General features: G+C 50.8%; 1 protein-coding gene across 1 annotated transcript; it reads left to right on the top strand.

Annotated features, from left to right (window-relative positions):
• Positions 1-633: 633 nt before the first annotated feature.
• CEACAM19 (CEA cell adhesion molecule 19) lies at positions 634-11,698 on the top strand (the record flags this gene model as incomplete). Its single annotated transcript, XM_080703623.1, has 7 exons — positions 634-688; positions 1,767-2,135; positions 7,116-7,242; positions 7,422-7,468; positions 9,002-9,084; positions 10,826-10,879; positions 11,645-11,698. 7 exons carry the CDS (start codon positions 634-636, stop codon positions 11,696-11,698), a joined length of 789 nt encoding a protein of 262 aa, XP_080559749.1.
• Positions 11,699-12,088: the final 390 nt, after the last annotated feature.

Genomic DNA, 12,088 nt, shown 5'->3' with positions numbered 1-12,088 from the left:
CATCCTCCGATCCTCCTGCTTTAGCCTCCCAAGTACTGAGATTACAGGTGTGCATCACTACACCCGGCAAGAGACGGGCTTTCAGGTGGGCCAGCCCCAGCCGAAATCCCACCTCCTGCGATCGCCTCTCAGAAGGAGGGAAAAGTTATGGGGAGGATGACATCATTCCAGTAGAGGAGGAAGGGGCAGTGGACTCACACATTCATCCCCGTTTTGATCTATGGTAGCCTGAGCCAGCTTCCTCCTATGTAAAGCAGAGTGACGTTTGATGGTCTCTGACGAGGCATGTCAGGTCGACACAGGAGCATTGCTTCACCGGAGGCTGCTGCATCAGTGGCTGTAATGCGCTGCTGCCAAAAGTCCCACTGAGTGGGAAGAAGAGCTTGCAGGGGCCCGGGGAGCAGTTCCAGCAAGTTCCCCAGTCACCCTGGAAAACTGGTTCCACCAGCGTCTGCTCCCATCTCAGGGTGCACGGTGGCGCCTCGCGAGGCTGTGGGAATGGGGTGCCGGGCCGGCCGGCCTCAGGTGTGCCTCAAGAGTTCCCGCTGAGCCGGCTCACTCCAGGTAGCCGGGCCCCAGCCCTCTGGCCTCCTCGGAGTCCATGGCCCTTCGGCATCTCCACGGAACACCGAGATGGAGATTTCCATAAGGACCCAGGGCTGCTTCTTGAAAGGACTCCTGCTCTACGGTAAGGAGGAGCCTCAAAAGCCGAGGGGAGAGGTAGGACTCAGCCCGGGGCCTGCGAACTCCTCTCAGAACAAGGGAAAGGTTATCGGGGAGGATGGCATTATTACAGTAAGAGAAGAGGTGGGCAGTAGGCTCATACATTCATTTCCATTTTGATCTATGGAATGTTTTAGAATGTCAGAACCAGGAGGAAGGAAATTTGGGTTTGGTTTCCTGCTGTATCCCCAGTTCACAGAAATCTAGGAAATCGTATTTTTGTTTTGATACCAGGGATTGAACCCAGGTGAATTCTACCTCTGAGTCACACACACACCCCCATCCCTATTTTTTTTTATTTATTATCTTAAAACAAGGTTTCACTAAGTTGTTGGAGGTCTCGCTAAGTTGCTGAGGCCAGTCTCAAACCTGCAATCTTCCTGTCTTTGCTTTCCAAGTACTGGGTGGGATTAAAGGTATGTGCTACCACACTCAGCCCAAAACCTAGGAAATTTTAGATATATCATATAGGGTTGGTATGGTAGTTTACATAATCTGTGTGTGCCTGTATTTGTTTGAATTACATAAATTGTGTGTCTGTAAGTATTTGTTTGAATACGTGAACAAATTAATTCAAAAAGTCCAAGTGTTGAGCCAGGCATGGTGGTCCATGCTTGTAATCCCTGAGGCAAGAGGATCGTGGTTTGCAGACAGCCTCAGCTACTTAGTGAAGCCCTTTGCAACTCAGTGAGACCCTGTTTCAAAATAAAGAATAAAAAATGGGACTGGGAGTGTAGCTCAGAGGTAGTATGCCCCTGGGTTCCATCCCCAGCACCACACACAAAAAAAAAGTGTTTAGGGGCAGGCCACATGGCATCTCAAAGCAGAAAAACCTTCTGGGCCAAGAGGATGGCAAATCTGTGGGATCCGTGCCTGTATCCCCTCTCCTGCACCTAGGCCAGACATCACTAATCGATCTCATCACTGTTTCCATGCACAGCACTCAAAGTCTTTGCTCCCAGATGAGAATCTATAGGTAGGAGAACAAGGTGGTCCCTGCCCAACACTTTCAGTTCTCAGACCTCCCCTATAATTCCCTACAGCCTCTATCCTGGCCCTCTGGCTGCCCTACAGCTCCCAGGCAACCCTCCACATCCAGAAGATTCCAGAGCAGCCTCAAAAGAACCAGGACCTTCTCCTGTCAGTCCAAGGTGTGCCAGACACCTTTCAGGACTTCATCTGGTACCTGGGGGAGGAAACCCATGGAGGCACGAGGCTATTCACCTACATCCCTGGCCTTCAGCGGCCCCAGAGGGACGGCAGCGCCATAGGACAGCGGGATATCATGGGTTTTCCCAACGGCTCCATGCTGCTGCGCCATGCTCAGCCTTCCGACAGTGGCACCTACCAGGTGGCCATCACCGTCAACTCTGACTGGATCTTGAGGGCCAAGACCAAGGTCCAGGTGGCAGGTGAGTGTCCGGGATGGGGGAGAGGGAATGCAAATGGCTCCGGAGCTGCCAAGCCCTGTACCAACACCACTTCCTGTGGTTCTCATTCGTCCATCCAGCACGTATTAATTAAGCACCTACTGTGTACAGGCCTTGGCAGTATCATTCATCATCTCATGCAATAGGTATTTCACAAAGCACCTGTTGAATGTCTACCTTGTGCCAGATCCTAAAGAATGGACATCGCATCGACTCCTTACAGGCATTAATTTATCAAACGTTGATTAAGAGCTGGGCGTGGTGGCGCACGCTTGTAATCCCAGTGCTTGGGAGGCTGAGACAGGAGGATCGCGCAGGTTTGAAGCCAGCCTCAACTACTGAGTGAGGCTCTCAGTAACTTAGACCCTGTTTCCAAATAAAATATAAAATAAATCTGGGAGTATAGCCCCGAGGTAGAAAGCCCCTGGGTTCCACCCACAGTGCCACCAAACAAAAAAAAAAAAATTGATTAAGTGCCTCCTATAATGCCTGGCTCTGAGCACTATACTACACCTCTCAGTCTTCATGTTCATGGGTCAAGGCTTGGTTGTTGGTTGGTTGATTGGTTGGTTTTGCAGTAGTAGGGACAGAATACACGGATGTTTTACCTCTGAGCTACACCCCCAGCCCTATTTTATTTTATTTTTATTTTTATTTTTATTTTTAAACGGGGTCTCACTAAACTGCTGAGGGCCTTACTATATTGCCGAGGCTGGCCTCCCAGACCTATTTTCTATTTTATTTGGAAACAGGGTCTCACTAAGTTGCCGAGAGCCTCACTAAGTGGGTCTGGGGAATGGACCCACTGAGTTTGAGGGTGGCTTCGAACCTGCGCGATCCTCCTGTCTCAGCCTCCCAAGCACTGGAATTGCAAGCATGGGCCACCACGCCCGGCTTACTTTCTATTTTGAAACAGGGCTAAGTTGCCTCGCTAGGTTGCTGAGGATGGCTTCCTACCTGTGATCCTCCTGTCTTAGCCTCCCAAACACAGGGATTTCAGATGTGAGCCACCACGCCCGGCTTAGGTCAGGTGTGTATGGATGCATCCTCTCTGGACAAAGTGCTAGGGACAGGGCGCAGAATAATAGCAGGGGCTAACATTTCTTGGGCACTTGTTACAGGCCCTGCCCTACGGCATGACTTCTCAGAGCTGGCACTCCAGACATTTTGGAGAGGCTGCTAGTTCGGAACTAGTTCACAGATGGCTGGCCTCTGCTCATGGACACTCTAGCACCATCCTCATCCTGACAATAAAAAATGTCCCCAAATTTTGCCAAATGTCCCCCAAATCAAAATCATTCCTGGTTGAGAATCACTGCCTCCTGTTTTATTGTTTTGCGTGTGTGTATGTGTGTGTGTGATACCATGGATTAAACTCAGGGGCATTCTACCCTCAGCCCTTATTTTTAGTGTGAAACAGGGTCTCACTGAGTAGCTGAGGCTGATCATGAACCTGCGATCCTCCTATCTCGGCCTCCCAAGTACTGGTATGACAGGCGTGCACCGCTGCACCTGACCGGTAACTTGATTTTACCTTAAAACAACTTCACAAGGCAAGAGCCAGTCTTATCTCCACTTTACAGGTAGGTAGATTAAAGTCTAGAGAGGTTTTGATTTGCTCAAGAAAGAAAATTAGGCTAGGTATGATGGTGTATGCCTATAATCCCAGTATTTGGGAGTCTGAGACAGGAAGATCACAGGTTCAAGGACAACCTCAGCAAGCAGTGAGACTCTTTAACCTGTATTAAAATAAAAATAAGAGCCGGGCGTGGTGGCGCACATTTGGGAGGCTGAGACTGGAGGATCACGGTTCGCGGACAGACTCAGCTACTTAGTGATGCCCTTTGCAACTCAGTGAGACCCTGTTTCAAAATAAAGAATAAAAAAATTGGGCAGGGGGTGTAGCTCAGAGGTCAAATGCCCCTGGGTTCCATTCCCCAGACCCACAAAAATAAATAAATAAATAAATAAATAAATAAATAAATAAATAATAAATAATCAGGCTGGGGGTGAGGCTTCAAGATAAAACACTCTTGGTTCAATCTCCAGTACCATGTAAAGAAAGAAGAAAAAAACAAGAAAGGAAGGAAGGAAGAAAGAAGGAAAAGAAAGGAAAGAAAGGAAAGGAAAGGAAAGGAAAAGAAGCAGAACATGGTGGTATAGGCCTATAATTTCACTACCTGGGTGGTTGAGGCAGGAGGACCATACGTTTGTGGCCAGCCTCAGCAAATTAGCAAGACACTATTTCAAAATAAAAAATAAGGCCGGGCGTGGTGGCACACGCTTGGGAGGCGGAAACAGAAGGATCACGCAGGTTCGAAGCCAGCCGCGCTGGCTTAAGAGACCCTGTTTCCAATTAAAAATATAAAAAAGAGGTCTGGGAGTGTATCCCAGAGGTAGAAGGAACCCCAGTACCACAAATAAAAAATTAAATAAATAAATAAATAAATAAATAAATAAATAAAAGGGGGATATACTTCCAAGGTAGAATGCCCCTGGCTTCAATACCTAGTACCCACCCCACCACACACACACACACACACACACACACACACACACACCCCTTATAAATGTGATTATACAAATATATATAAAATAACACTAGCCCATTTGGAAATAATGGTCTTTGCTATAGCGTATCCCCGCCCACCGTCAAGGGCTCCCAGGACACGGCTCCTTTTCTGGAGCTACAGGATGATCACTGGGAGTCCAGGGCCTGGGTGTGAGCGGGTGCCACACGCCCTGTGAGCCTCACACGAGCCTTTTGGCCTCAGTTTCTGCCCAGTAGAATGTTGCTGGATAATCGAGGTAGGTATTATTCCTACCCCAACTTTACAGATGAAGAAACGGAAACACAGAAAGAGCGAGTGATTTGCCCAAGGTCACACAGCCAGCAAGGGTGAATCCCAGCATCTTGACCTCAGTGCCTACCAACTTAGCTGCCGAGACGGGCTGGGATATAACCGGCATCTAGCTAGAGATTCAAGGCAGGTGAGTGGGAACTGGACGGGCTTGGTTCCAAGTGGGACAGGTCAGATTTGAAAATCCAGTCAGGTATGGTAGAACAGACCTGTAACCCCAGGGCTTGGGAGGCTGAGAAAGCAACATCACAGGTTCAAGACCGGTCTCAACAACTTAGCAAGAGTCTCAGCAACTTAGTGACATCCTGTTTCAAGAATGGCCCTGGGTCGCCGGGGCGTGGTGGCGCACGCTTGTCATCCCCGCGCTTGGGAGGTGGAGACAAGGAGGATGGCGCAGGTTCCAAGCCAGCCGCGCTGGCTTAAGAGACCCTGTTTCCAAATAAAAAGTATAAAATATGTCTGGGAGTATAGCCCGGAAGTAGAAGGACTTCCAAGAACCCCAGTACCACCAAAAAAAGTAAAAAAAAAAAAAAAAAAAAAAAAAGAATGGCCCTGGGTTCAATTCTCAGGAAAGAAAGGGAGAGAGAGAAGGAAGGAAGGAAGGAAGGAAGGAAGGAAGGAAGGAAGGAAGAAACGGGGAATCTTGTAAGTACCATACACCTCCTACAATACACAGCCCAACATCTTATCCTTTTAAAGCTGGAATGGGCTGGTGGTGTGGCTCAATGGTAGAGTGCTTGCCTAGTATGTGGGAGGCCCTGAGTTTCATCCCCAGCACTGCAATCAATCAATCAATCAATCAATCAATAAATAAACAAACAAACAAACACACAAACTGGAAGGTTGCTAAGTGGGGTCATGCACACCTTTAATCCCAGTGGCTCCCAAGGCTGAAGCAGGAGGATCAAAGATTCAAGATCAGCCTGGGTAATTAAATTCATAATCCAGTACTGGGTAGGCTGAGATGAGAGGATCACAGGTTCAAGACCAGCCTCAACAACTTACAAGGTCATCCACATCTTAGCAAGATCTGTTTAGATTTTTTTTTTTTTTTTTTTTTGGTGGTACTGGGGTTCCTGGAAGCCCTTCTACCTCCCGGATACACTCCCACGGGCTACACTCCCAGACCTATTTTTTAACTTTTTTTATGTGAAAACAGGGTCTCTTAAGCCAGCGAGGCTGGCTCCGAACCAGCGCGATCCTCCTGTCTCCACCTCCCAAGCGCGGGGATTACAAGGTCGTAGAATTTTGTTTTTAAAGGAGAGGGGGGTGGGGTATCGCTTAGAGAGATAGAATGCCCCTGGGTTCTTCAGTACAAAACAAACAAACAAACAAAAAAGCCCTGGATGGATGGAGAGACCCTCAAGTGAGGTGAGACAAAACAGGTAAATGGGGTGGGATTATGTCAGGGGAACATGTAGATGGCAGGAAACCCTAGGAAAGTGAAGATTTTTTTTTTTTTAATCGTACTGGGAATTGAACCCAGGGCATTCAACCCCTGAGTTATACCCCAGCCTGAATTTATTTTTTATTTTGAAACAGGGTCTCACTAGGTTGATGAGTCTCACTACTTGTTGAGGCTGTCCTCGAACCTCTGATCCTCCTGTCTCAGTCTCCCAACTTCTGGGATGACAGGCATGGGCCACAAAATGGAGATCTTGAGGTAAGGAACCAAAAAATTCCACCTGGGATGCACTGAGTTTCCTGTGCCATCTGTGTGGTCGGGTGCTCAGGTCTGAAAACCAGGAGAAAACTCTGGCTAGAATAAAAGAAGTTCAGCCGGGCGTGGTAGCGCACGCTTGTAATCCCCATGCTTGGGAGGCTGAGACAGGAGGATCGCGCTGGTTCGGAGCCAGCCTCAGCTGGCTTAAGAGACCCTGTTTCCAAATAAAATATAAAATAGGTCTGGGAGTGTAGCCCGGAGGTAGAAGGGTTCCATCCCCAGTACCACCTAAAAATAAAAATTAAAATTAAAAAAAAAAAGTTCAAAGAAAGGGGGGGTGGAGGACAGTTGACTCCCCTTCGGCTCTCCGTGGTCTTTGATAGACTGAGTCCTCCCAGGACATCTCGAGACAGAATCTTCTCTTCCTCTCCCATGCAGAGAAGCACGGGGTGCTGCTCACTGATAAGGCTGCCATCATCTTAGGATACACTGCTGGCGGGACCCTCCTTATTAGTAGTATCCTGTACCTCCTGGTGACCAGATGCCGGTGTGGACGGAGCCCCAGGTACAGAGCCCCAGGCCTCTCTCCTCCCTGTCCCTCCGGTGGGGAGGGGTCAGGCCGCACCGGGAGGGAGGGACCATCCACCTCGCTCAGGGCGCAGGGGGCTTTCCATCTTCTCTGGGTGTCTCTCCACCCACCGGAGCATCTCATGATCCTAATATGGTCCTTCCTTGCACTCCCAGGATGACTGCCACAGAGAAGCCAGAACTGAGCCCCAGGCAAGATGCTGGTAAGCCAGGGGCCCCGTCTCAGCACCAGGCGCCCTGTCCTTCTGCCACTCAGGGATCCCCAAGCCCTGGCCCCACCAAGGCTTCTCAGGGCCCTCAGCACACCACTGTGACCCCAAACCTGCCCTCCCTCATCTTCTCAGCGGCTGTTCCCCCATTCCATCCAGTCCACCCTCACAGGCCATGACCAAGATAGGCTTTATTTCCAAGGCTCTTACACCCAGTTCCTCTACCCAAAAGTCCTGCATAGCCAGGCCTAGTGGCCAGCCCCTGTCATCCAGTACTTGGGAGGCTGAGATAAGAGGATCACAGGTTTGCAGTCAGCCTCAGCAACTTAGTGAGGCCCTCCACAACTTAGCAAGACCCTGTTTAAAAAAAAAAAAAAATCAGGCTGGGGGTGTAGCTCAGAGGTAGCATGCCCCTGGATTCAATCTCTAGTACTGCAAGAAAAAGAAAAAAAAAAAGCCAGGCATGGTAGTGCACAGTTGTAATCCCAGCATTTGGGAGGCTGAGACAGGAGGATTGCAGTTCACAGACAGCCTCAGCTACTTAGTGAAGCCCTCTGCAACTCAGTGAGACCCTGTTTCAAAATAAACAGTAAAAATAGGGCTGGGGGTGAAGCTTAGAGGTAGAGTGCCCCTGGGTTCTAGCCACAGTACCACAAAAAAAGAAGGAGGAGAAGAAGGAGGAGGAAGAGGAGGAGGAGGAGAAGGAGAAGGAGAAGGAGAAGGAGAAGGAGAAGGAGAAGGAGAAGGAGAAGGAGAAGAAGGAGAAGGAGAAGGAGAAGGAGGAGAAGGAGAAGGAGAAGGAGAAGGAGAAGGAGAAGAAGGAGAAGGAGAAGGAGAAGGAGGAGAAGGAGAAGGAGGAGGAGGAGGAGGAGGAGGAGGAGGAGGAGGAGGAGAAGAAGAAGAAGAAGAAGAAGAAGGAGGAGGAGGAGGAGGAGAAGGAGGAAGGAAGGAAGGAAGGAAGGAAGGAAGGAAGGAAGGAAGGAAGGAAGGAAGGAAGAGAAAGCTCCCCATGGCTCCCTTGGAACGAAGCCCAGGCTCCTGGGAGGGGGCTTCTCAAGGCCCCTCACTAACCAGTGCTCACTGTCTTTCTTTCCTGGCTCTGTCTCACACAGGTCACATTCTCCTTCTCAAAAAAAAAAAAAAAAAAAAAAAAAGGTGTATTTGGATAATCCAGACAGGACAGACACAGTTTCTCAGAAGCAGCCAGCCATCTCCTGGCAGCCTCTGCAAGGCAGCACCGCTGCCTGTGCACAGCTCTCTCTCCTCTTTAGTGCCTCAGAAATCCCTCCTCCAGGAAGCCCTCCCAGCCCAGCCCCCAGCCCTTGCTCTGGAGCGGGGATGGGTGTGTTTCCCCAGTGGACTGTGAGCCCCAGGAGGCGGGGCCTGGACTGCCCTGGCCACTACGGTGTCCCCAGCCTGCGGGTGGGCAAGAGGAGGGCTGTGCACAGACGTCCAGTGAAGGAATGAGCATCCAGGGGCGGGCACCACCATCTGTCAGCGGGGTTCTTCCCTCGTCCTCTGCTTCAGGTGACAGCGTCTATGAAGTGATGCCATCCCCTGTGCACCTGCTGTCCCCACTCAAAGATATGGGGCCCAGGAACCCAGCAAAGGTGAGTCCCATCCCCATCCTCTCCCTTAAAGCCAACTTTTCTTTTTCTTGGTATTGATAATTGAACCCACTGAGCTACACCCCCAGCCCTCCATGCCTATTTTTTAATTTTCAGGCAGGGTCTCACTAAGTTGCCTAGACTTGCCTTGAACTTGGGAATCCTCCTGCCTCAGCCGCCCAAGAACTGGAATTACAGGAGTGTCCCACTGAACTCAGACCTAAGGCCAATTTCTTTTTCTTTTTTTTTTTTTTTTTTTTTTTTTTGGCGGTACTGGGGATGGAACCCAGGGGCATTCTACCTCCGAGCTACACTCCCAGCTCTATTTTCTTTATTCTTTATTTTGGAACAGGGTCACCACCACACCCTGCTATCCAGGATGCCTTGACATGCATTTTAAGAGCTATGTCTCTCTTGACAAGTCTCCCTCTTGCTCTAGAGTGCTCCCTATTTTTTTTTTATGGTACCCAGGGGCTTTTCTACCTCCAGGCTATACTCCCAGAACTATTTTATACTTTATTTGGAAACAGGGTCTCTCTCACTAAGTTGCTGAGAGCCTCACTAAGTAGCTGAGGCTGGCTTCAAACCTGTGCCATCCTCCTGTTTCAGCCTCCCAAGTGCTGGGATTACAAGCGTGCGCCACCACGCCCAGCCAGTGCTATTTTTAAAATCATAAAAGTAGGGCATGGTGGTGCATAGCTGTAATCTCAGCTACTTGGGAGGCTGAGGCTGAGAGGCTGAAACAGGAGGATTGCGGTTCACGGACAGCCTCAGCTACTTAGTGAAGCCCTTTGCAGCTCAGTGAGACCACATTTCAAAATAAAAAATAAAAATAGGGCTGGGGGTGTAGCTTGGAGGTAGAATGCCCCTGGGTTCCATCCCCAGTACCACAAAAAAAAAAGTTATTTAAATTAAATAGAAAGTCGGGTGTGGTGGCGCATGCTTGTAATCCCCGCGCTTGGGAGGCTGAGACAGGAGGATCGCACAGGTTCAAAAACAGCCTCAGCTACTTAGCGAGGCTCTCAGCAACTTAGTGAGACCCTGTTTCCGATTAAATATAAACTAGGTCTAGGAGTATAGTCCAGAGGTAGAAAGCCTCTGGGTTCCACCCCCAGTGTCACTAAATAAATAAATAATAAAAGAAATAAGTAGAAAGAGGAAAAACTGGGTGTGGTGACACATGCTTGTAATCCCAGTATTTGGGAGGCTGAAACAGGAGGATCATAGGTTTGAAGTCAGTCCCCTGCTATTTAGTGAGGCCCTCTGCAACTTAGTGAGACCTTGTTTCAAAACAAAGAATGAAAGCCGGGCGTGGTGGCGCACGCTTGTAATCCCAGCATTTGGGAGGCTGAGACAGGAGGATCGCGGTTCAAGGACGGCCTTAGCTACTTAGTGAGGCCCAGTTTGAAAATAAAGAATAAATAATAGGGCTGGGGGTGTAGCTTGGAGGTAGAATACTCCTCGGTTCCATCCCCTGTACCACAAAAATTAATTAATTAATTAATTAATTAATTAGAAAAGAGGAATTCAAGAAGGGAAGGCCTCAAAAACATAGGAGCCAGGCCTGCGAGGGCTGAGTGTTTTCAGGTGGCGACAGCCGCGGAACAGGGCGCCCTGTGCATGGACCAGCCTCAGAGGAGGACGCTGGGATACCGGGGGTGACCCTCTCCCCCAGGCCCTCCAAAAAGAGGCCTGTGGGACATTGAGGGTCAGAGGTCAAGCTCACCTGTCTTTTTCCTCACAGCCCCTGCCCCCACCGCCACCCCTGCAGCCCGAGCCGGAGACCCACCACTACCAGGTGCGCTGGTGGGAGGGGTGTCGGGGGAGCCAGGGACCGCCAGGATTGGGAAGCTGGCTTCACCTCTGCCTGCTACCCCCTAGTCTCAAGGGCTTTGGCTCCCCAGGAAGCCCGTTACACACTCCCCAAGACGCCCTGGGAAGCCCCTTCCCCTCCCGGGCCTGCAGTTTGCTCGTTTATAGAAGGTCTCCAAGGCCTTGAATTTGCAGGAAAAGAACAAGGCCCAGAGAGGGAAAAGGGGTTGCCCAGGGTCACACAGCAGGTCAAGGCCCCAGCTGAACCCATCACGGGGCCCCACTCTTGAGCCTGGGTCTCAGACCCTCTTGGTTTTTCCTGGGTGCCCCGTGTCTCTGCCTCCCCCTTGGTGTCTTTCTCCTTATCTCTGCCTCTCATTCTCTCTCCCTGTCCTGCCTCCCAACTCCTTCTGTCCCTCCTGTCCGTGTGTGTGTGTGTGTGTGTGTGTGTGTGTGTGTGTGTGTGTGTGTTACTGGATATTAAACCCAAGGCATTCTACCTCCAAGCTCCACCCCCAGCCCTTTTCAGTTTTTAACTTGAAACAAGGCCTCACAAAGTTGCTGAGGCTGGTCTTGAACCTGCGATCCTCCTGCCTCAGCCTCCCGAGTGATGGGATTACAGGCGTGCACCAGCTTCCTGTCACCCTTCCATCTTGGCCTCCCCTTCCCGTGCCTCTCCCACCCTGCCCGCCTCCACCTCCGCCTGCCGACCCAGTTCTCCTGTGGGGTCATGAGCACCCTTCCTCCCCAGGACCTGCTAAACCCCGACCCTGCCCCATACTGCCAACTGGTACTGACATCCTGAAGGCCCCGAAGCCAGGCCAGCCGAGCAGCCAGCCTCAGCCACCCCAGGTCCTCACACCTGCAGAGACACGCAGAACGTGGACGGCCACCAGGAGCCGTTGAGGGGCTGGGCCCCGCGTCAGTCGGTGTCCCAAGGGCAGCGGCCTGGCAGCCCCAGCTCCCATCGCACTCCGCAAGCATCCTGACCGGCCAAGGCCCAGGGAAAACGGACCCTTGACCCCTCCCCAGCAAAGCCCCCATCTTGGTATTTGGGGGCGGGGGGTCTTGGGCTGCATCACAGTCACAGGATCACGGAGCTCCCAACACCCCATCCTCAGCGTGACACTCCCCCACCGGTCTCCCGTGGAGCCCCTTCCCAGGGGACCAGGTGGCCCCCAGCAGGCAGGTCCTG

This window comes from Muscardinus avellanarius (assembly GCF_963383645.1).
Source record: "Muscardinus avellanarius genome assembly, chromosome: 10".
Lineage (NCBI taxonomy): Eukaryota > Metazoa > Chordata > Mammalia > Rodentia > Gliridae > Muscardinus > Muscardinus avellanarius.
This window is presented reverse-complemented; position numbering and strand designations above follow the sequence as displayed.